Source organism: Euwallacea similis, chromosome 37 (genome assembly GCF_039881205.1).
Source record: "Euwallacea similis isolate ESF13 chromosome 37, ESF131.1, whole genome shotgun sequence".
NCBI classification, from domain to species: domain Eukaryota; kingdom Metazoa; phylum Arthropoda; class Insecta; order Coleoptera; family Curculionidae; genus Euwallacea; species Euwallacea similis.
The window spans coordinates 620,116-645,642 of NC_089645.1; the positions used below are offsets into that span (position 1 = coordinate 620,116).

Consider the following 25,527-nt stretch of genomic DNA (forward strand, 5'->3'; position numbering starts at 1 on the left):
TTCTAAGAAAATAAAATGTTTGAAAATATTTTAGTACAAAATTTCTATGATGAATGAAAGAATGATATGGCGTTTTAAGTTCCTCCCGATAAATTGCTTCACCTGAGAACATATGTCTTATTAAAATTTTATTTAAGTGAGAAATTAATTTATTTTACCAAATAGTCCAGAAATATCAGCAAATTTTTAACAATTTGGTATTATGATGTAAAGTTAATATAAGCTTGAAAGCAAAAAACCTCATATCTGTTTTTTTATTGGTCGGAATGATTACATTTAAATGGTATCATCGTGACTTATCCATTAATAAATCAAAAGATCAACCTTCAGATCTACGCCGATGCATGAGACGTTTATAAGACTCACGGAGTAGACCCACATAGTTGATTATGATTTACTAGGCTGAAGATTACCCGGTAGTTATAAATGGCACTGGAATTGCACATAGTCGTTGGTGTAACAAAAAGTAGAACAATTATCGCTGGGTCACCCTGTATTAAAAAATCTTCCAATAAAACTTAAATAGGTTTTATTCACAATTAATGGCGATTTTAAAATATATGAGGCATACCTATGCCAAATTCATTGAAAGCACCAATCTTCAAAGCTAAACACATCAGAACAAATATGGTACAATGTGTTTGTCGATATATTTAATATAAAAGTAACATAAAAACAGTAAGTATATAACGCTAAAATCGTCGAATTACTTAGCATACCTATGTATTTAAATGGCAACTGTTTGATCAATACCTACCAGATGAGCAATCTAAAAACTACATCGAAGTAAGGAAACTTTCTTAAATGTTTTGATGGATGCCCATATTTGTATACATACATACATGTTGAATCTTTGGACACAATTTGAAAAATAAAAGGAAAAAATGTGGCCAACAAAAACGGATATCGTGCACTTGTAGTTAATACACTCGAGGGGTACTAATCATATAATTATTATACACATCTAGTTCTTCAACAATTTGGACGTAACAATGGCATTAGATCAGACTTTGATTAAGAGGGATAACTACTTAGACCTATAAAAATCACGATAAATTGACTCTAGAAGTTTTGATGGTAAATAGAGTAGGTAGCGTATAGAATTACTTCTTGTTTTAACTAAATGCATTGCAATATGTTGCCACATATTTCATTGATTACTTAGCTCGATAAAAATGATACCAAAAATTAATACTCCGTATGTATGATATATGATGTAAAACGTAAGAAACCAAAAAAATAAAGTAGGAGGAAGTAACAAGCAAAGAGAGATAAAAAGAATAAAGATCACGTCTCATATATGTAAACTTATTAATATAATAAGTATCTGAAACCATAATTAGCAAAACAAAAATTATACTCTCATTGTTCATAAAAGTTGTAAAATTTTGTTTTTTTAGGCAGTCGTGTTAATTGGTGGGGTAATTTCCATGTTGGTCACGCTCTGTATAAGGCCGGCGTTGGCATTGAAATCTGAGGATGACACCACGGGCATCGAAGAGGCACTCTGAAAACTGGCTTCCTCGAGATCTCCTTGAAGTTTTGATAGGGGCGGACATTGCTTAACCACTGATTGAATGGTGTGGAGAACCTGCGAATATCTCACGGTTATTATAAAGTTTTATAATGGAGAAGAACATGTCTTCTCATTAATATGATCACGAAAATCTAAATAGTCTTCAACAATGCCTCATCACTTCAAGTCAAAGGTTCCTAAGGTAAAAACTAGTGCTCGTAATGCATTAACCAGGTTTTCGATATCTGGCATTAGAAGACTAATTAACTAAATGTTCAATTTCTATGAATTCCGAATAAAAAGAGTTGGGAAAAATAAAACTCAGGTGGCGGTGCAATGACCTTGCGGTTCATTAATCCTTAATCCAATCTTATGTAAACATGTGATGTTAAACTGGTGCATAATGTAAACAGTTTAACAGCGGGGAGTAATTTCAATCAAATTTGCATGGTAATTTTCAGGTACGATGTATTCATCTTTCTGAAATCTTTCTTAAAACTGTGTTAATCTTATATGGAAATCTTCATCGCTATTGGGTATTATGAAGGCAGTTAAGAGTCGGAAATTTATAGCACTAAAGACGCCGTAAATCAATTACTTGAAATTAAATCAAAGAGGAACAAAGTAGGATAACTCCAAGATGTACTTCACGTTGTCTAGATAAATATAAATCTTATACCATATTAGTACTAGAAACGAAGCAGAAAATGGACCGGAACAATAATGGCAATATAGCCGAGACTAGATAGAGGACAAATATTTAATATAATAAATTGTTGTGACTTTCTGTGTCATTTTAAAACTAATTAGATTGATTTTCCTCCATCTCATACCTCCAAAGCGTTGTCAATAGCATCGTATTGCCTTTTAGCTTCTTTTACTGCCTCCTTCAGACTTTCAGTCAGTACTTGCTTGCCGGCTAAAAACTCTTGATTCAGTTCCTTCAACCGTTTATCTTTCTCCATTAGTTGACTTCGTAGTTCTGGAATCTGTTGTAAGCCTCATTTCCACTTAGTACACTGTGCGGCTAAGAAATGTGTCTCCCTTACCGCCTTCCCATATACAGAAATCCTAGCAATGACCTCTGATGATAAAACATCTCCATTTTCCTGATACTTGCTAACTTCGTGCTCCACTTCCTCTTCTTTAACGCGCATTTCTAACTCAGCTTTCGATAATGCTGTAGATAAATCACAAACATCTTGGTTTAATTTCTAAAATGAGAACTGAAATTCACCAAAATCTTCTGAAAATGAAAGTCAACTCACCTCGATTTGTTCTCTTCGTTTATTTAATTCCGCCTTAACACCATCTAACTCGCTATTTTTCTTGCTCAATTGGCTCATCAGCTCTTTAACTTCAGTTTTCAGTCTGGCTCCCAGAATCTCCCAGTCTTTCAACTGCTTGACTACCAATTTGTTAGTCTCTTTTTGCTTGTCCACCTGCTCCGTTAAGCTGTCTCTTTGATCTAGAATTTCAAAACTCACAATGGGTAAAACTGTTTAGAAATTTACGTATTTACTACCTTGAAGCTCACTCATACAGTCTTCATTCTCAATTTGTATGATTCTTATCACTTTGAGTAACCTTGTAGTAACGTTATCTACTTCGATAACTTGGTCCACAAGTGAAATTGGAGGGAAGATTTCACCTGTAAAGATATTCGAGTTTACGACCCTGATAATCGTATTTTTCATGGAAACTTACTTAGTGAAAATATGTCGCTAGTGAAAGATGTATTAAGACTAGTCGGCTCTGAGTATTGTCTATTGAAGTAGTAATTGGATACGTCTTTTAGACTCTCGCTGTGAGTTAATCTGGAACTGAGCATACTGCCATGGCCGGAGGAAATCATATTGTGAGAATATCCTAACAAAAAACAGAAATTCGCTAAAACGAAAGCAATATGTTCACAATAAATGTACCATCCGGGATGACCACATCCTCCAGGACGTGCTCCATCATGAGGCAAGGCTCGGTTTCAGAATCCAACATTTCGTTGGAGCTGCTTCGGTCACAAAGACTGTCTTTTCTTCTATTGCTATCTCTTCCCGAGGTTGCATTTTTTATAGCGTTTATGACAGCAGATACAAAGGAAGATCCTTTTAAAAAACAGAATCAAAAAAAGAAAAACTAATTTTACATTCCGCTCAACCTTTTCCATTAGGCGATAGCTTTTGATCCCCAAACTGCATGGATTTCTCAGGAGTAGACTCCACACTACTACCATTATTATACACTTCGTTATGGAAAATTACATCATCGAGCTCTTGTTCTGAGATGCTGTATGCACCGATCAGTTCATCTGCCAATGCACTGAGTCGATCAATCAAAGATGACAAAGCCACAGAAGCTCCAGAGACGGTGCTGCCTTGATGCACTAAAAGCTCCCTACTTTTGGCTTCTAGATTTGCTATCCTGGCTTGGAGACCCAAATTTTCCAGGCGTCGTTGCTCACACAGTCTGGAAAGTTGCTTACACTCTTCATGGCGCTCACTAAGATCTTTGTCTTTCAAAGACATGGTTTGCTGTTTGAAAATTTGTTTAAGTAAAAATCTTACTATAATACTTTTTTACTTCATTTACTTGCAACTTTTTTACTTCATTTTCTGCCTCTTTTAGAGCATCTGCCAGAGTGCTCTTCTCAGCTTGCATGAATTCCTGCAACTCAATACTTTCCGCCTCTAAATCTTGGTGCTGCTGCAGAATGGATTTTTGTGCTGCCAAGCTCTTTTCTAAATATCAATGTCAATAGGGAAAATTGGAAAAGCACACAACAACTCACCTAAATCTAACTGGAAGGAACGACAATAATTGTTCAGTCTGGCGATCTCGTCTTCTTGTTGAATGATCACTTGACTAACGTTTTGGAAGCGATTTTCTAGGACTAATAAGCTATCACTAGAAGCGGCAGTTTCTGAAAATCATGATTAGGATTTATTTGGTTTTCTAGCTACTTGACTGGATTTGAAATAAAGTGGAGATCAAGGCAATTTCACGTATATTATGTCAATTCAAGTCAAGTAGCTTAATGGTTCAGTCGGTACTTAGAAAATTAAGTAGTAGTAGTAGTAGTAGTAGTAGTAGTATCAAATACAATAAATTGCTTAAAAAGTACTTTATTTGTGTAGTAAGTACATAACATATAACAACATACCTTCCTGACCATCACTTTCTGCTTGTCCTAAAATGGCCAACACCCTTTGTGAATTATTGTTAAGTTCCTCAATCAGCCCTTCCTTCTCCAGCTGTTGGTCCTTTAACTTATTTTCAGTCTCTTTTAATTTTTCAGTCTGCTCTTTATGCGCATTTACCAAACTTTCGTATTTATCACCCAATCTCTTCAGCTGTTCTCTCAAACTCTCCATTTCCTTGTCGCGAATGTCTACTTGAACCTCTTTCAAACATCTGTCTCGTTCCTCCGGGTCCTTTGAGCAGACCATCTTTCCTGCTAAGGCATTATCGATATCACACATAGTTAAGGCTGTCTGCACGTTTATTTCATGATAGATTTTAGTTCTGGCTTTTGACTTGGGGAGGTATAGTGAGCTAAACATTCTGGATGGAATAATTTCCTTGGTTGAGCTTTTCTTACTACTTGCTGTTTGAGTTGAAGGCGATTTATTAATAGTTGACTCGATGGGTTTTTCTTTTCTTCTTCTGGGTAGAGTCGCATATTTTTCGATAGTCTTATTGTCTGTTTGACTAAATTTAGGCCTGGGGTCTCTGTAGGACCCCACTATGGAGGGAGGAGGTTTGTTTGAAGGAGATCGGGAATCTTCTACAGGTGTAATGGCGGTTATTCTTCCCTGGTTGGCGCGAACTGCAGAAGCGGGTCTTCTCGAGGCAAGTTTTCCTAGATCTAAATTATTGGGTTTCGCCCTAGAAACCGAATTAGCCCTAGGGGAGTTTGTTGGTTTGGTTTGCACCCTCTCAACAGATTTTAGTCTTGAAGCAGCCGTGGAGCAACTCAGAGAATTCCTACTCGCTGGAGTCATTGGCGGTTTGCTCCTAGTTCTCTCTTTGCTTAATATTGCTGCCTCTTTCTTTTTATCAACAACCCCGCCAGGTTTCTTCTTGATAGATCCCACGTGGTTCCGTCTAGAGCCTCCGTGAGACCCACTAAGAGACGAACTCTCACTTCCATTTTCACTTGTGACATCCCCATTCCTCAAAGTGTAATCCTCCAAAAGCGTCGAGTTTTTCCGCACGAGAATACTATACGCCTCCTCATAATTCGAACAGTAACTTATGGAAGAATCTCGAGATCTCGCACAAGCATTATCACAGTCTTGAGACGCACCGCTATTGGAGCTTAAAGCTCTGTGAAAGTCGACAGTGTCTACAACTTCTACTCCACTATCACTACCTTCACAAAAATTCCTTTTGGGGTCCATGGGGACGTCCAGTGGTCTCTCAATCACTGTAGTGTTAGTGGTTATGTTTAAGAACCCGTGTACTGTAGATTCTGCATCAGGGGGTTCTTCTGTTGGTTGAGTAATGGTCTCCGAAGGGTCGTTTGTTGGGAGTTGTGGCGTTGGATCTGAAGTTTCTAGTTCCATGGTCGTGTTCATTCTGGAGAGAAAAAGTTTATGTTTATGATATTGGATTTTCATGTTAAAGACTATTGCTTCCCTGACTTATTTACGATTAATGTATCTATCGACAAAACGCTTAACTATAACCTTTCCCCTTAGGACCTCGCCCATTTCTGGGTGAATAACGATTTTAAACACTAGTCGAGACATGCAAGTTGGGAGAGACCTTCTGATCTTTTTTATTAAAAAGGTTTTATTTGAGCGGTAAATTTTATGGCACATCAGTGATAATACATATTGGGTATAAGGTTTAGGAATTATTTCACACAAGATATTTTAATTATTTAATCTTGCTTTTATTTAATCACACTCAGAAGGTACATCCGCGTTAACGTTACAGAGACTTCTAACGAATTATTATATGTGATTAGTAAATTTACCACTACTCTATACTTAAGAACCAATATTGCAGGCGTCCTTTGATTTATCACATCAGCCATCTGGCTTTCACATGAGGAAAAGATAAACTTTCAAGTGGTCAAAAATAAAGAACGTTTTTCACTTCTTTTGTATAATAAAGAAAGAGTCATAAATTTAATAAACTTGACTCTTCCAGACAGTAAATTAGAAGAAGGCATAAAGACTGTTGAATTTTAGACATGATTAATTTTTACCAGAAATCCAACAGTACAATTTTGAGACTCTTTGTAGAGTGTTAATGGTTGCTAAAAAATTCGTGAAATGATATTCAAGCCTGAGAAACGATTTTATGATGACAAAACGAAGTAAGAGGTAAAACCGTCTAAATATCCACTGAAGTATTGAACGGGGGAACGACATGGTATTGGAATGACGCAGATAGACCGTGCAAACTCGTCCCAAGAACAGAAAACCGACATGATTTTTCTGTAACAAATTACATTCAATTTCGTCTAAAATTGGATGTTTTTGTTAAACCGATAATTAAATTCTAAAGCAATGTATAGCTTCCAAATATATGTTCATAAGCCATGAAATAAAATCTGGGCTAAGGTCGCATAGTTATTGAATCATTTCGGCATTACTTATTAAGTACTGATTATAGATTTATGGGTCCAATAAGGCAAACTAAACGGCAAGAGAAATAAACTTCTTCAATGGCTACTTCCTTATGATTGACGGTCTTTTTATGCGGCATTGGCTCAAGATCAAGTTCGTCAATGATGGAGATCGATAACGATTGACATCAAGGTGGGTATTGCATTCGTTTAGTGTACTAAAAGAGTTATAATGGCTACTAACGGGACGTTCGCTTATAGGAAAGTTGAGGAAGCAGGTGCATCGAGGTTGATGGTGCTACATTGTAAGAGATTTATTGCAAAAACTGATCATTATGTACGAGGCATTGACATCCACTTTTATCTCCCAGTATTGTTTGGGTTGGACGACTTCTGCCTCCAGGGCAGCAACAGCAAACAACAAAAATAGTTATATCAACTGTGACTGAAAGGTTTGATGTGATGATCAATAATCTCACAGGCATCCGTTTAGTAGAACATTAAAAAACTGGTCATTAGCATGGAAAGACTGGTAAAATGAATGATAACACGAAATCTCCTATGCAAAATTGTAAGGTACTAAACGTAACACCATTATTAGATTAACAAAGAATCTCGGCAAAAGTTTTCCGAGTTTGAAAAGTTTTAGATTCAAATGCCAAGACCCATAACAATGCACAGTGTGGTGACTTGATGAGAGTGTTTTTTATGGAAAATTTGTGGGCAAAATCATCAAACTTTTCATAATTTTCACCTGAGGGACCCAACGCAAGACTGGAACACAAAACGGAAAAAATTATCATTCTAATTGGGCTAAAATTGCAATTAAGTCAATCCATCTGTACTTAATAAATCAATAATTTATAGCGAAATAAGTTTCATGAGGAAACGTTCAATGACTTAACAGAAAAAAGGGAGAAACCAGACTTGATCACATGATGCATTGATTTTAACCCATAATTTAGGATTTTAATGAACTCTGCAGTTCATATGGTATCAAGTTTCGCCTCGCAATTGGCGAATTTGGGTAAAAGTACGTTAAAATAACATCATTTTTCATTAAGAAAACTTTGGAAGTCATAGTCATGGGAACTCCGCCCCAATTTCAAAAACCAGCTTTTACCAACTTTTGTACATATTTCGGTCCCTCGCCTGCCGATTAATTAATTACGACCTACTCTAGCTTAATTCGCCCATCAAAACCAACTTAATTAAAGAGTTATTTTTAGATAGTCAGGCCATCTACACCATATCCATAAGTGAATATAGGAGATTCTCATAACAGCCTTTTAAAAATTTATCTCCATGTAACAAGATAAACAGAGAAGACTACATAGATTTCTACTAGAGTGTACAAGAGGCAGATGCCACATGGCAAAAGCAAAACAAAACGAGCGATGCAGTCTGGTGTGGATTTCAGGAAAATGTTGCTTAAGCTCTGTGAGAGGTTTATGTGGTATAAATATAAACAGGAGTGTAAATATTACGGTAGCGAAAGCCAGGAGAATCTCGTTATTTAGAAACTTCAGGTTATCCTAGAGTTAATCAGACACTTAATAAAGTGTGCGAGTTCAACTTTATCACCATAATAAAACCAGTCATTGGGAACGAGCATAGCAAATTGTAACCAACTTGGTGATAGGCTACATCCGCCTGCAGGATGATAAAATTTTATTATTGCACATGCATGAGAGATGAGGATAATTGATTTTTTTCAACCAGCCAATCATTGTAAAAGACGTTTTATATACAGGGTGTTGGTTTCTGGAGTTCAATCACGGGGATCTTGGTACTCATAAAAGATGTGAGTTCGGTTAAGTCGGGGCAGATATGTGTTATTTATCCACAGTCGCAGATTAGACGCAGTTACTTTTAACTGAAAATAGCTGGCGATCCTACCCCTCTAACAGCCACTACTTGAACGTGAGACGATATTGCCAAACAAAATAGAAGAAAAAATTAGCAATCCGGCACAATGCATAAAACATATTTCTAACGAAGGTAGCTGAGATTCATAGGAATTTTTCAATTTAGTTAAAAGACTTTATTATTTACAATGGTTAATTATGATGTCATAAAGATTATACAGCTATAATATCTTTGTCACTGAGCTTATCTTCCTATTTATAGAGTTTGTTCTCTGATAACGAAAACGTGTATGTGTATAAGTGCATGCCCATATACAGGCTGAATCTTAAGGAGTTTTCTTTTTAACAAGACGTAGACCTCAAGAAACGAAGCCAAATATTTATGTAACGTTACTTCGAAATCTTAAAAACAATGGAAATATGCGCATATGAAAAAAAGTACGGGATTTTTTAAATAACCAATTTTCATAACAGGTATAGCTATAAGTCGCAATGGACCAACAAATGGCCCACGAGATCATCAGACCTAAATCCATGGGATTTTTATATGAACTGGGAGTATATGGAAAGTTTGGTGTTTATGACTGAAATTAACACAGTGGCAAAGCTGAGTGTACAAATAGAACATTTCGCAGAAATAATTCGAGGAAAAAGATCTCTTCTAACAGCATGTACATATGTGATTGTGAATAAGGCGAGTGACAATTTGTATAAATGGAACCAGTGGCGACAATTTCGAAAACCTTTTGTAGCCAGTCCCAAAGTGAATACTAATTAAAGGTTTTTGTTATTTATTAACTTTGATGCACGTATATTTTGGTACTGTTCTTGAGATTTCAAAAAAATGTTATATGACGATTTTGCTTAGTTTTTTAGGTCTGTCATGTTAACAGGAACATTCACCCTGTATACTCGTTCTTATAAAATCCACAAGACGATTTTCAGTTTCGTTATGCACAGTTAAAAAAAATCAAAAGAACGAACCACAATGTATGTGAAATCGGATATGACCAAGATACACATGGCTAATGATTTGCACATCATGGATAAGTTCAACAATAATGCTACTGTTCTCATTTTTCCTGTATGTTTTTTACTTCAAAAACAACCAATCAAGCCACATATTTACGATAACTATTTCACATCATTCCCATATACCACGAAATGTCGAGGCTATATTTAATCCTTCCGAAGCTATCAGCGTTTGCCGGACATCTCTGGAGTCTGAGAGACACTGGAATATTTTAAATGCCTGATGGACAAATATTTGCCTAAGAGAAAATATTTAGCGTTCGTTACAAATGGGCTGTTTCAACCTTTTAATAGAAATTTAGAAGTCCAATCATTCTTTTATGTAACATGACTCAATTTAATCAACAGGCAAACCGTAATTCCTGCAGTTTATTTAACAACAATTATAGCTATTTCCAGTAATTATTATTAAATCATTTATTATTATTGCAATTTAGTAGCAAGCTTAAGCGCGCTATTTAAGTTATTACTAAGCAGTTCTTAACGCCTCAATACCCAAAAATGGAAATTTTCTTTTTCATATTATCGTTTTAGCACGTAACTTTCTTTTGTCATAGGATGCAATGCTATAAAGTATTGCAAGCTACCGATAAATCTTGATAAACCCATCTAATCTTATCTAATCTCAGGTTCAAAGCCAGAAAGCAAAACTGATTCATGTTCTAAATAATACCGAACATTCTATCCGGAATGTAGGAAATGTATGATGTTTATCGTTGGCAAGCATTAAAGTTCTTTTCTAAACGGAGTTTTTAATAAATTGCAGACAACCTTCCGGGATTTAATGCAGAATAAATGCAATTAACTTTACTGCGGGATTGAATTAGCTGACTGTAAGTTATTTAAGTTAAAATTCAATAAATGGGCGGAGAGACGAGGTGGAAGAATTCAATTATTTAAATTAACGAAAATTAAAAACTGTTTTCCTATAATAGAAAAAAATAGATTATCGTCACAAATCATTTTTAACTCATCGCGGTGTTATTTGTTCTAAGAAGTTGGTTTTTGATTGTTGTATGAAGAACTTTATTTGGCCATATACAGGGTCCTGCAATAGTGCGTCAGGCTTCCTTAACCTCTACAAGAATAAAGTTAACAATTTTTTTCTTTTGCAGAATTACACAACACATAACGGCGTATTTCCAGAAATTATTTTCTAATGTACAGAGTGACCCCAAAAAGTGTGACGACATACAACTTCGTTATTTTAAATGGAACCCTCCAATTTTTTTGCCGTTTTCGGATTTCTCGTTAAATTTTAAAGTCAGTTTATGTGAGGTATACCATCTTTAAAATTTACCGTTTCCGAGTTATTTGTAAAAATTTGAAAAATTTGACAACAGCAAGGTTCCACAGAAATCGGTATTGTGCGCTAACCGCTGTGAATGTCGGAATCAATTTTCTGGAGCTTAAAGAGGACCTATTAAGGTAAGTTTTGACGTATTTTGATTTAAAAAAAATCCTCTACAACCACTGAAATAGTTGCATCTCTAGCTGATGAAGTATGCTTATCACAATTTGCAGTTTATGGTTGTTTTTTTTTTATTGTTTATTCACGCCTTTATCACAATTACACCTGCAGTGCTCCAAAACGTGGATAGATCCTTTCATGTTAGAATCAACAAATGTCTTGAACAAGGTGGAAAACATTTTGAATATCTTTTAAGATGAAATTGTTAAGCTAATAATTGTGAAGTTATGTACTTTAATTTAATGTGAATGTAAAATTAGTTAGCAGTAGTAGTCATTAGTAATAGTAATTATTTTTTTATTTTTGAATTTAAAAAGTTGAAGAGAAAAATTAGAGATCTTAGGAGTTATGACGATCAAAACACTTAGAGGTCAAAAAGGGGCAATTTTCGAGAACTCCGTAATGGCTGGTTTTAAGCATAGGGCAATGTTAACAAAAGTTGTAGATTTTTGAATTCTGAACACAATGCCATCGAGAAAACTGAAGCATTCTATTTGAAATAAGCAAGTTATTGAAGTAAGAAGTCGTGCAACTTCGGAGGCCTATTTCAGTGGTTGTAGAGGATTTTTTTAAAATCAAAATACGTCAAAACTTACCTTAATAGGTCCTCTTTAAGCTCCAGAAAATTGATTCCGACATTCACAGCGGTTAGCGCACAATACCGATTTCTGTGGAACCTTGCTGTTGTCAAATTTTTCAAATTTTTACAAATAACTCGGAAACGGTAAATTTTAAAGATGGTATACCTCACATAAACTGACTTTAAAATTTAACGAGAAATCCGAAAACGGCAAAAAAATTGGAGGGTTCCATTTAAAATAACGAAGTTGTATGTCGTCACACTTTTTGGGGTCACTCTGTACATTAGAAAATAATTTCTGGAAATACGCCGTTATGTGTTGTGTAATTCTGCAAAAGAAAAAAATGGTTAATTTTATTCTTATAGAGGCTAAGGAAGCCTGACGCACTATTGCAGGACCCTGTATACAATCCTGATCACTGTATTTTACATAAACCCGAATTGATGACAACAAAAAACGACAAATGCAAGAACAAACAATGAGTTATAACCAGTCGCATCTTGCTACCCAACCAGGTAGACCGAACCGATAATCCCAGGTCACCATCCAAATTTATTAATTATTGACTTAGGCTGCAATAAACGAGCATGTAATTATCCATAATTGGCCCATATTTCCCAAATTTCAAATGACAAGAAATCTTACCTGATCATACCCTCCATTACTACCTTTCTGATAAGTTATCGGGCAGGTAGGTAAAAATATTGCAATTAATTAGAGGATCAGATATTATACCCATTTAAAGCGTGAAAAATATGTATATAATCGTAGTTATTACGAGATGTCGTAAAGCTTTTATATGGCCACACACTCATTTAAAACACAAGAGCATCTTCGTATACAGAAGACCAAATAACCATCCAAGTGTTCTTCTAACAGTTTAGAAATTCTATCTTTGGATATGTTAATATAATAGAACCGATACAGTTCAATATTCACTTTAATCGATTGAATCCCATTATTAACTACGCCACTATAAAATTCAGCCGCTGTTATTTACTAAAAAACCAGCCTTACGTAACTTTTTGGAGAATGCATTTATGTGGCGTAATTCGACAAAATATTCCACATACAGGGTGTAGCATATCATCATGAAGATATTTCAGGGCGCAATAGTTCTCTGCAAAGTAATAAAGAAATATTAATGTACTCATAATCAAAAACGTATCATTGTCGATATACAGGGTGACAAAGTTTTACAGTTTTTAAAGGATATTTTCAATAGTTTTTATAATTTTATTTTCGTTTAGATTTATTTTTATTTAGGTTTCATAGATAATGCATTCGGTCTTAAAATGGCTGCCCAAGATGTCGTCACATAATCAATTTGACCATTTGTCGTAAAACCTCGGAATCCAAAAGCAATTTGGCAACATAATTCACGGCATATTAAAAATCCCCAAAAATTACAACTACAGATTAATTTTCTTTACTTTTACATGCGGTTGAGCAATTTTGTAACTCTCACCGTTTTGACAATAACGTCTAAATATGACACTCTCTAGAGTCGTGGCCAAAAGATACTGCAAACCTTTCCAATAAATTAATTATATAGCAGATATTTAAATGTTCGTGGAGTTGTTGATAACCATCGAGTGATAATGGAGTGAATGTCCGATATGTAAAAAATGCATTTCAATAATGGAATTTTTTCTAGTTTGTTCAGAAAGTAAATGCTTACTTGCTTGTAGCTACACTCTCACCTGCTATTGTAACTAATAAGAGCCTCGAAACATGAATACTAATTTATTATAATTATTTGCATAAAATAACAATTCCAGATTATTTTTTTTGATAAATGAGAAATCGCTGTATATTAGACAGTGGGATTGTTACTGTTTATTCCCCGGGGTGACTTAAGAAATTGAGACAAAAGATTTCCTTATTTTGCGAAATATGTGGAGATTAAGATAATTTGTGAGAAATTTATCTTTTCTCACGAGGTTTTACAACAAAATTAAATAATTATTTCGTTAACCTGCCGAGAGCATTATGACTGGATTACAAATTGCAACAAAAACGTCGTGTACACATAACCTCATGTAACCCACACATGTAATTCCCTCGTAAAATTTAACAGTTATTACATTATTATTAAGCACACTTTACGCCTAATAAATAAAAAAAGAAAGCAAAATGTGTCTCTCTATGGAACAATGAAACGTAGTATGCATCATGGTAATCAGTCGCTTGTGAAGTTCATAATCAAGAGTGCATGAAATTGTATTTATGACACCATATCTTCACTTTGCCAGCTTTATGGGTCGAGTACTGAGTGTAATTGCATAAACGCATATTTCGCTGAGGACTCAGTGTGGGAAATCGACCCCAACATTAAGGCTAATTTTGAAAATTAAAGTCTACAGGGAATAGGCTTGACCTGCCGGCAGGACACTGACACTGGCCATGCACTGTTCAACAGTTCGTTACGTTATTATCGTTATGTAACCTTATTTAATCGGTTTTTGAGATATAATAACCAGTGCTCTTTAAGACAATAAATTCACTTTAATATTAATTGGCTACAGTTTTAATTGCTGGAGATAAGACCTTATGTAAGTCGTTATTAGAATGCTTTATTACGCTGCAAAGGGACTTAGTTCTTGTTCTACTAAAAAAGCAATAGAATAGAGGCATAAATATATTCGTAGAAACATTAAGGGTGGGGTGCCAAAGCTGTCAGACAGATGAAGTTAGAATTGGATCATAAAGTATTGTCATGTCTATGATCTCTCACTCGGTGTAACACCACCTCATATCCTGAGCTTTCTTGTTCCATGAGAGAATAAAAGAGCTAATTAGTGTAATTGGTGATGAAAGACTTTTACAATTATTTCAGCTCGGAAATATACCAGTTACGGAGGTTAATCGAGATATAGTATAGGTATTTCCAGGATAGACCAGATGGACCATATTTGATCAAATTTATCATTTTTAATGTGACAACTTAAATAAAAAATACAGCTCCCGTCCTGGTTATGGATGGAGATATTATTCTTAATTTTCTGAGATATTAATTATGAGTACAATAAGATTTCATCTCGGGAACGTTTTGTGCAATATTGCGGTAGAAAAGTAAAACATTGGGCAACCAACAACCTATTTAACTACATTTTGGAAAAGTAAACAATCTCCTCTCCACTAATTCTTCATCTTTTTGGAAAAATTGAGCTGTTTAAGACAAACACTTGGGTGTTAGCAAAGAGAACTGAAGCAATCGTTCTCTAGGACTTAAACCGATCTGGCCAAGATTAATCGGAACCACCAGCGAAGCGGTAGTACTTCACTGTCCTATTTATATGTATTATACGACTTTAAAATTATTGCTCTAACGTTTCGCGGCTGATGACTTTAGGAAGTGTGAAGGCTACTTAACTTCTTGGTTTATTTTAGTTGCAGGTGCAGAGAGAAGGCATTTCTCTTTGTTGCCAACGAATTCCAGGGCAGTTTATTCGTATTGCGAAAAAAAACTATAATTAAATGAAGAGGGGCTATTTTCGAGTGTCAGTTTGAGAGTAAAGTTAAAATTGGCCTTTAGTTCCTAGGTATTCGTACAATGTAGAAAACAACGCCCGCACACAAAACACGAAGCTAATCGCGACCTTTCCTAATATTTCGTAATAAGTATCTTTAAATGTTATTGCGTTCTAATTAAATGCAAGGCAAATGCCAAAAGTCAGGAGATAATCCTTATTATAAGGTCTAAAATGCAGAGTGAAAGTTGCAAATACTCAAAATCGTGAATCTTAGTTCTTTTAACTTTATAATTTCGTGATAAATTATTTTACCAGTAAAAAATGAGTCAGTGTAAAAGATCGATTAAAATACGAAAGAAAATAATATTTTGATTTTTAAAAATTGATTATACATTTCACACAAATAGTTCAAAACTCTTTTTATCTCAAATCGACTAGGAGTTCCAGGTTTTTAAATTTCGAAGGTCAAAAAAATTATCCGCACACCCACATGGTGCCCCTGGATGCCTTCTCTCCCAAGTCCAACGAACCAACCCCGGAGGTGAAAAAGAGAGGTAAAAGACGCGGACGGCCGGAGGATCGAAGTGCAATGGGCAAAAGAGAAGATGAGCAAATGTCAAGTATTGTTTCAGCTAGTTGCTTCAGTTACTATCTAAGCTAGTAACTAAGTCCATGCGAACTATTTAATGAACGGTTTGCAATGCAATGCTACAAATCAATTTCTTTTCCTTTGAGCCATATCTCATTTAAGTTTTAAATAATATCCATACGCCATGCCTTATAGACTGCTGGACTTTGCCATATTTTTTACAACATCATGCTTAAATAACGGAACGCACGTAATGAATACTATATGAACGCACTCAGATATAATTATTAATATTAGCATATACCTTCATTGCTAAAAAATTACACACTACGGTTTATCTGCGAAACGCATGTTTTGCCGCCTAAATGACCTCATGGTCGGTACTTGTTTTCTAGATTCTAATTTTATTTATTTACTTTTTTTTTGCGTTCCAGCTGAAGAATTAAAAAACAACTTCGCAGCTGAAGTACCGAAAGGAGCGTTTGAAACCAGTTTTTTCGGAAGCATCGTATATTTATAATGTACAGTATAGTTAAAAAAAGTATAATTTATCTTTTTTGGTAGCATTTAAATATCCCTCCATCCGCATAGGATAAGGTGTAATTATTATCGTACTAATAAATGGCAAGTATAGGTACCGTTACCATAAACGCTGAATCTGCCCATCGTCTGACTCAGTTTTCTTTAAACGTTTTTTTTTCTGTTCTCTGTAGTTTTTTAAACTTTCTTAATTACATCAATCTCAGTCGGAACTTTTCCTGCTAAGCGGCAAAATAAATAGGAGAGTAAAAAAGCTGTTCGATAACCTACTTATTGCATTGAATTCTGCTATAAATATGCTATAAACGAGGTAAATGAGCTTTTATAGGATTTTTTACTAATGTGATTAGTGTTGTACATTTATAGTAAATAGTTATTAGATTCCTTATAACCGCCGTAACTCTGGTTGTATGGCATGTTAACCTGCACTAAGTGACGAGTGGTCATTTTTTGCACACATATTTAGATTTAAATTGACACATATTCGAGCTGCGGCACTTACGGTGACATGGTTTTTCTCGGGGATTTTCACTAAAACTACTTATCGGTTTTGTATCGTTTCTCCGAAATTCTCGTCTCGTTTTCTCGAATCTCACCTCATAATATACACCATGCTTTCACAACATGTGTTAGCAGTGAACGTAAGGAAAACTAGGAAACTAGCTTAAGCACCTATGTGACCCCAACTTAAGACATTTCTACCAATCGCCGTCATCAAGCGTAGGCAGCCGAATGGCTTAATAAACGCGAATGCATCCATAATATATTACCAAACTAAAAGTTTCTTAAAGCCAGCTCGCCTTCATGTTTCTCGCGAATATGGGGGCAATGTGGTCAATGCCGCAAACGAACAGGCCGAAATGGGTAATTGCATGATTCATACCCGTCTGCCAGCTGCAATTACTACCAGAAAAAAAAAAACCGACCAGAGACCTTGTTGGTTGCTGCCATCGACAGATGTGGCCATTATTACGTCCATGAAACTGAATTGAATAATGGCGCCTATAGAGTATTCGAAGGTGGGTTTTTGGTTAAACGAGGAAGTGCGTTCTTTTAAGATAACAATGACGGAATTCCCACCCTCGAGTTTGAATGTAAAACTACCATATCATCGCTTGTTTTTGTCTATTATAATGGGTTGCTTTGAAGATCATTGACACTGAAAAAATTTATTGGACGTGAATAGATAGCTGCATGGCAGACTTGCGGAAGTGCCTTTTGGTATTCAATCAATGCGTTTAATGGTTGAACATAACGACCAATTTCATGCTGACAATGCCAAAAACTGATGGCGAAACATTTGACCACATCTGTTCTTGTTTATTTTGAGGTACAATAGGGACCTATTTGAATGCGGTACATTATGAGAAAAACATGTTTATGTGCGACAACATTGTTCGGGTACTTTTTAGATGTCGCGTCTGATTAAACATCTAACAAAGGTTCTGCTCTGTGGGTGAGGACCGGAAACTTAATTTTAGAAGATATATACTAGAATATGTAGAAAGCTTATTCTGGTTTTGAGTAAATGGTTTTTCAGGCTTGAGAAATGCCTATTCACTCGCAACTGAAACCCTTGTACAATCAAACGATATGAATTATTTCAGCACTTAATAAACAACTGTCAGGTTTCCAAGCAAACAAAGGGCTGCATTTGGGACATATTGGGGTAGCCAACTAACCTCAGAGGGTCAAACCGTTAGGGGAAAAATATTAGGAATATGATTATATGTATCCCTAGATCACGGGTCTCGCAACTGCGTGATATAAGTTTGTTCATTTGGAATGCAGAAGCAGACAATTCTAAGCCGTGTAGGTAACTAGATAGGAACAGTAGGTCTACAAATAAAAGCCGGATGATATCTGAATCTACAGTAATCTACTGTTGTTTACTCACAATTAACAAGTATTTTGACAATACCTAGATAAGGGATATTTCCCCCTGAAGTAATGCCTAGCGGCGGTTCCGGGGGGTATCAAGGGTGAAGAGAGGAAAACAAAGGGTTTTTTAGTGGGTATTGCGCATGCGCACGCGGAGTCCCACATACCCAGGTCACATGACAACGGACCATCGCGACCTGGGATGCGTAAATGCATTTTTTGCCCTAAACCTCTATAAAAAAAAAAAAAAAAAAAGATAAGGGATATTTATGACAGGCTAACTCAATTAAAGCATCCCTTCTCTGAAAACAACAACAAAAATCCATAAACCATTCACCTATCATTATTTCTAAAAAAAGCAAACACCTGCCGAAATGACTTTCCTCTTTACCTAGGTCTTTCTAGACCTAGATAGAGATCGTCAACAATCTAATCAAAAATGAACCATGGATGGTTTAATATTAGAATGTATTGATTAAAAGAAAAACAATTCCCCTTAATAGCATCTTCGTGAAAAAATAATTACAAGCTCGATTACAGGGACCTAGTTCTGACGGCATAACTGAGACACAACGGGTATATGGTAACTTTCCTTTCGCCGCTTTGATTCAGTACCATCAGCTGGGTTTCTGGTACCAAACGACCTTTCAAGGTAGGCGGCTTGTCTTTCGATGACCTATACCCACTTTGCTGATGTCGTAATTTTTTGTTTATTTCTTTCTGAGGTATATGCAGGTCGAGTTTTTTGGTAGAAAGTAACGCAGGAAAAAGGGTTTAAGTTAATAAATATGATATGTTACTGTAGGGAAAAATTAAGAATCATTGAGATGGGACAATCATGAAAGAATAAGAGCCCATATTAGCCAAAGTATGGCCTAGTCATTTTTTTCGGAGAGCTGTGTATCTGGGAAATTTCATCAAAAAACCGTCGGTTTTTGCCGACTCTGTAGCAGTTTTCTTGTATGACGTAAGGGACTTCAAATATCTTGCTTATTTTCGGAAGTATTTAATTTTTAACAGAGTCTACAAATTTTGATTGCAATTCGAAATTCCAGCAGTTTGATTGTGAAATTAAGACACGCATTTTCATTTCGTAACAATAGTAACTTAGTAAACAAATGGTACCATAAACAACTGTTGCGTTCTAGTTCTTTACAGATAAAGACCTCAGCGAGAACACTGAACATGATCAAATTTTTATTTTCATAACAAATACCTAAGTAGGTACACCTCGATCAAAATTTAAAAAAATCATGCGTGAATTGGATGGGAAACTTATTAAAGAAATGGTCTTTTGGGCAATTTCTGTCATATTCTGGGAGTTCCATTCGAGCCATAAAACTATTCATTTTCAAATTGGTTACCTAAATAGTTACTAATAAGAAGAAAACTAATAACATTAAAGCTTAGAATTTCTTGATATCACAGCTCGGCACCGCGTCGAGCTCTATTGAATTATCATGTACACTATGTTCCTGGATTACTTTATTTATATATTTTTTACTTCACACTCTTGTAAAAGGCAAAAAAATCTCGATTTAAAATTTCATTTTTGTAGTTCAGTCCTGCTTGGTTAAAGACTAATTTTTGCCATAATTTCGATATTAATTATTTAAAAAAAGGACACCTCAAAAAGGCGTCTACAATTTTTTGGATCTATGCTTTTTCCCATAGGTGCCGACATCTTAAAAATGTATGCAAAGATTTCACCTTACAACTTCGTCCTAGTTTCAGTTGATTTCAAATACTCACCCTGTATAAATACCTATAATTTGAGGAGACTTCAGTTTGTGAGTGGTATACCATTAGTCCCCAAAATTGGTATGTTTTATCCTTATTTAACCTCATAAATGGAACGAGGAGGAGGAGGGAGGAAGAAAACGAGAAGGAGATGGGGGAGGAAGAAAACGAGAAGGAAATGGGGGAGGAAGAGCAGATTACTGAACTTGTTCATATCAAGGCACAGTTGACAATCATAAAATAAAATAATCATATTAGGTATACGGGCATGTTTTCGCTTAGCAACTTCAGATGATGAGCCAAACATTTCTAACATCAATACTCACCCCAAGATTGCCCTTAACGGCCTTCTTGTTCAGTCAATGGCATAAACCCATCCCTCTTTGAAGAATGACCGATAGTACGTACTTGATGAATACTGAACTTGCTATTCTGTTTGTATCACAACTACGAGCACTTCTTCACTAACCGACACACAAACAATCTTTTTAATTGAATTAATAGAAAATAATAAAATAATACAAAATAAATGCACGACGCCGGTTTAGCGAGTACCTTTTCAACGTTCTCCGAGTTCTGTTCTGATGAGGGTCGATAGGATTTTGTTTTGAAGGAGAACAAGCGACAGTCGTTCGGATCGTATTGGATAAAACAAACGAGGAACAGTTTTAAACCGCACGTCTCGGCCGGGGAACGATCTAGTGGGAAAAATCGAATTTTGCCCACGCCAGTGGCGTATACCAACTCAAGAAAAGGGAAAAATAATATTTTCTTCTAACATTTTAATGGTTTTTTGCATGATATATAAAAAATACTCTAGAACAAGCTTAATGAAAAAAATAGTAAAAGAACAAAGTTTTTTGCTTATGTATTATCTAATGATAATAATAAAAACGATTAAATTAATTCTATATCTATTAGTTAAAATTAAATAGATGAATTAGTAGATTAGAGCTTACACCAATATATAATACAGACAAAAGAAATTATCGCGTACGAACTAGTGCCCAAAAAAAGGGAAGAGAAAATTGATTCGTTTAGATGGCTTTTTTCATAAACGTTTATTCCTCGTTACGTGTTATAGGCATTGGTTTCAGGAGACCAAACACATATATGCCATTCCAACTCATTAAAAATCGAGGGGTGCCCTGTAGTTCAATGGTTTCCTTTAGAATTTGTAACCTCAGTATTACAAACTTAGATGCACTTGTTAGATTTGTGACCCCACTCATATGTCAAATTCGGCTGTTACCACTGTCCCTTATTTATACCCGAGCATAACAACCGATTTTTAATAAGTTGGAACAGCGTATACAACCAAATTTGTTTAAAAAAATACGTGTTCCTATAATGGTTAAACCATTTAATTGACGATTGAAGGTGCCAATGATTAGGATTTCTTTAATATACCAGATTTTTTTTTTAGTTCCCAAGCGAGACGCCTATGTACGAACAGGAACATTTCCGGCTCTAGCTTACGCTTGCGTGGAAGCTTTGATCGATATACCTACTGTTGATTCTTTTGACAATTACAACTGGCTGACAGAAAACAGGCTGGGCTCCAGAACATATAGTGACAAGAAAATAGGTCATAGATAGCTTTTATTTTTATGACGTCACTTGATAATAGCACATATGTGGGAACGATTTACTTATATCGAATGCATGTTTCTATAGGACCATTCTGGATGAACTTTTCTGTCCAAGATAAAGACGATTGGGCCAGTTATATATTCTTGGTCTTAAGTCCCATTAACACATAAATCAGCCATTTTAGAACGAGCACAAGTCTTAGTTTTGGTCATTTCGGTCCAATTATAAAAATGTTATAATTAAATTTAAATGAAATTTGTCTTGTAGTTTTTTAACGATTCTTCAATCTATTATTTTATTACTCAAGGCAGAGTTCCAACAATAAAAAAATAGGATATCCAACTAATTTTTTGTACACGTTTCGAAGTATATTTTCCTGCAGCACGTGAGTTTTTGTTGACAATCGTTTATTACAATTATTTCATTAAACCGTAACTATTAGTTATCATTTAAGACAGAAATCGTATGCCATTTATGGGGAACCAACTAGACAAATTGGCGAACACATGTGGCGCTTCCCCCAAATGAAAACAAATTCGACGTTCACTCATCAGTCGGTACTTATGACACCTGATGGTCATTATGACTATCTGAAAGTACGTTTTGACTTTTTTTTTTTTACTTATTGATGAATTCGTCGATTACAACAGGTTTCATCATTTGCGTTCTTTTTTTCATTGATAGATGTGTATGTATTCAATATATGATGGAGATTTTAATGATAAACTGATACACAGAAAAAAATAGACAAAAATTAAAGGTTCAAAAGGTGTTGTTTGTTGCTGAAAAATATATTCTCCGTTTGGCTAGATGATTGTGTGGTGAGGAATATAATGGTTTTGTACTATTTGGGATAATTCATAAACAAATGTGCCCATACTGTTAAGGCTAAAATAATATATTACACGTCCAGGTGGAAAGTATTTCTTTTTAGTCAAGAGTAAAATATAGCAAACCTGGAGCGCATGGTATCGAAGTTAGCTATTGTTTAAAACTGATGAAGAATACTTTCCACCGTACTGTGTATACTACATTATTTTTCTATGGACGCGTGGTAAAGTTACTTTACCGCATTGCATTTGCGAGTCAAAATTCCATCACCAATTATCAAAGTTACTAAAACTTGAAGAAACCGTTCCTTTTCTTCTTTTCTGACTGGTTCCTGCTTCAGAAAGATCTACCTCTTTGCTTGACCTAGGAGTAATATTAACGAAATCTGTTCTATTTTTAACATTTAAAAAGATACCTTTTTGTTGTTTCTGGATTAATATATTTGCCTATTCCACTTTTGAATGCCACAAGTGGAGTATTTTTAACGATTTTCTTCTTCTCTACCTCAGCTTCCGCTTTTACCCTGTTCAGTTCCTCTTCCCTCTCTTTGGTTAACTAAAACACCATACATTTTTTTGACTGCCAGAAACAAATTACCTTATGCATTTATTATTACAATTTCATCAGCCTCATCATACGGATTCGTGAACACTTGTGCTCTAATAATAATGATGTCCTCAATTGGTCTGTCTTTATTATCAACCTCAATGCGTTCCATATCATTTAAAGTTTCTGTGCCTCCAACAACTCTACCAAATATTGTATGTTTATTGTCCAACTGCTTACACGACCTGAAGGTTATGAAACTGAAACCCAAAAGTTATTAGGTTTTATTCAGCTCTAACAAAAAGCTTTACAATTGAGATCCATTTGTGTGTTTGCCAGAATTAGCCATAGAGAGAACTCCTCGCCCTGTGTGAGATAAGTTGGGCATAAATTCATCTTCAAATTTGGTTTTCCAAATGGAAGTGCCCCCATTACCTGTATTAGTAGGATCTCCTCCTTGGATCTAAAATAATTTTGTATCATTTTATCTCATTAAATTACCATGAAAAACATACCATAAAATTTCGTATGGACCTATGAAATTTAGTACCATTGTAATACCCATTCTCACAGTGCTTAATAAAGTTCTCGCAAGTTTTGGGCACTTGATCACAGTACAACTCTAAATTAAGCATCCCCACATTTGTAACTAATCTTACATAACCTGAATATAAACGGTTAAAATATTATAATTCACATATTTAATATTTCAACATACCTTTCTTCTTGACCCTCTCATATCTCAGCTCATCTTCATGTCTTATAGCTGGTTCATGAATTAAAGTGCGATTCATGGAAGTTGAAGTAAAACTAGCTGCCACAGCTCCAGTAGAATAATGAGCAGCATTAATTTTATCAGATTTTTCAATCTTTTCAACTTTATTTATTTGAATTGTAGGGGACTTATAATCCCTTTCAAGTTCTGCTAAGGTATCTTTGGTCTCCGGATTTATCGATTTCAATCTTGCTTGAGGGTTTGTTCTGTCCGCTATCTCCTCTATTTTGAGTTAATATTTTTTAGGCCATGTTTCAGTAACACTTTAATTAAATTGTGAATCTTACCTTCTGTTTCTACTCTCAAATTTTTCTTAACATGATGGAATTGAGAAATGTTAAATTTCAACAAATTATTCGGTTCCTGTAAAGTAATAATATCCTTTCTTTCAAATGGGGTGTCAGCAATTAAATCTTTCCAGTTTTTATTTTTAATATTGAGCTGTTCAACAGCTTCCATTAAGTACACATTTCCTGTAGTAGCAATGGCAACCACATGAGAACTATTGGTAATGGGCTTAAACAAAACGGGGCATTCAAAGCCTCCATCCTCATTCCTTTTAAAATTCAACTGGACCAAAGAATGAAAGTCAAGAGGTTTTCCCGTGACAGGATTTATTTTGAACTTTTTCAAAAATGGTATTAAAGCATCCAAGTCAAAAATATTTCCTTGCAAATCGGAAAATGGAGCTTCAAAAGGCTGTAGGGACAAACAGCAATGGTCAAGGGGCAAACGTTTAAAATTCAGCTCCTCTTTAGATTGAATTCCAGACTTTTTACCGCCATAAAGAGTTGTCCACTCTGTGTACGTGAGGTACATTTTATCCTTTTGATGCTGTCTTTTACCCATTGTAACGTTTAGTTGCTAGAACTCGATAAAACTTTATTATTGTTATTTCCTTGAAAGAGGAATACACAAATCAACAACACACGAAACAGAAATTTAGGTTAGTGGGCAAATCAGACAACAGCTGATATGATGTCACACATGAGCAAATTCCACTCATGTCAACTAGTATTTAACAAACAACAATTATTGAACAGGCCATGAAGCTAAAAAGGCAACAGTGCATTTTGTCTTATGAAATTATTTTGTATATACGGTCTTCATTTATAAGGTCAATCATTTTCGGGAAAAAATGTACGTGCTATGTTTTCAGTGGACCTTTGAACCTAACTTTTTGATTCGCCTATTGATTAATTTGGGCTCTTTATACAGTTACGGTCATATAGAATAAAGTTTTTGGTACCCGAAGTCACCACATTTCCACCATTTTATTAAAAATGTTTTGATGTGGCGGCACGTATAAGCCACTAAAGTAAATCACCTTTTTCCACGAAAAGAAATCTGTAGTTTTTTTGTGGTGTCATAGAAGCGTGAGTGGCAAAACTAAGCATTGTGTGATAGAAGAAAGCTGTGCCTGTTTAGTAATCAGTGTTGTGCATGGTTTATAGATAGCGCATCAGTCACAAATAAGAAGTGACGTAAGTAACGACGGCATACTGATGCATTT

General features: G+C 35.2%; 3 protein-coding genes across 3 annotated transcripts in view; 1 reads left to right on the forward strand and 2 right to left on the reverse strand.

Annotated features, from left to right (window-relative positions):
* LOC136418748 (uncharacterized) overlaps positions 1-25,527 on the forward strand; it is a 130,672-nt gene that overhangs the window by 73,356 nt on the left and 31,789 nt on the right. The window lies entirely within an intron of this gene.
* Positions 513-20,927, reverse strand: corn (cornetto). The gene is made up of 12 exons (XM_066404912.1): positions 20,596-20,927; positions 4,674-6,091; positions 4,302-4,433; positions 4,103-4,251; positions 3,672-4,044; positions 3,442-3,618; positions 3,224-3,385; positions 3,042-3,167; positions 2,785-2,984; positions 2,566-2,730; positions 2,350-2,505; positions 513-1,591 (listed from the first exon to the last, which is right to left on the reverse strand). Exons 2-12 carry the CDS (start codon positions 6,088-6,090, stop codon positions 1,397-1,399), a joined length of 3,252 nt encoding a protein of 1,083 aa, XP_066261009.1. The 5' UTR covers position 6,091; positions 20,596-20,927; the 3' UTR covers positions 513-1,396.
* On the reverse strand, positions 21,196-24,933 carry LOC136418746 (RING-type E3 ubiquitin-protein ligase PPIL2). The gene is made up of 7 exons (XM_066404916.1): positions 24,302-24,933; positions 23,958-24,236; positions 23,755-23,903; positions 23,551-23,702; positions 23,310-23,499; positions 23,109-23,248; positions 21,196-23,056 (listed from the first exon to the last, which is right to left on the reverse strand). Exons 1-7 carry the CDS (start codon positions 24,861-24,863, stop codon positions 22,960-22,962), a joined length of 1,569 nt encoding a protein of 522 aa, XP_066261013.1. The 5' UTR covers positions 24,864-24,933; the 3' UTR covers positions 21,196-22,959.

Coding starts and splice junctions, on each gene's coding strand:
- corn (XM_066404912.1), bottom strand. CDS start 6,090: ATGAACACGACCATGGAACTAGAAACTTCAGATCCAACGCCACAACTC. Junction 4,434..4,673: donor AGAAAGTGATGGTCAGGAAG/GTATGTTGTTAT, acceptor CATGATTTTCAG/AAACTGCCGCTTCTAGTGAT. Junction 4,045..4,102: donor ATGAAGTAAAAAAGTTGCAA/GTAAATGAAGTA, acceptor ATTTTCAAACAG/CAAACCATGTCTTTGAAAGA.
- LOC136418746 (XM_066404916.1), bottom strand. CDS start 24,863: ATGGGTAAAAGACAGCATCAAAAGGATAAAATGTACCTCACGTACACA. Junction 24,237..24,301: donor TTTGAGAGTAGAAACAGAAG/GTAAGATTCACA, acceptor AACTCAAAATAG/AGGAGATAGCGGACAGAACA. Junction 23,249..23,309: donor ATGATGAGGCTGATGAAATT/GTAATAATAAAT, acceptor ATGGTGTTTTAG/TTAACCAAAGAGAGGGAAGA.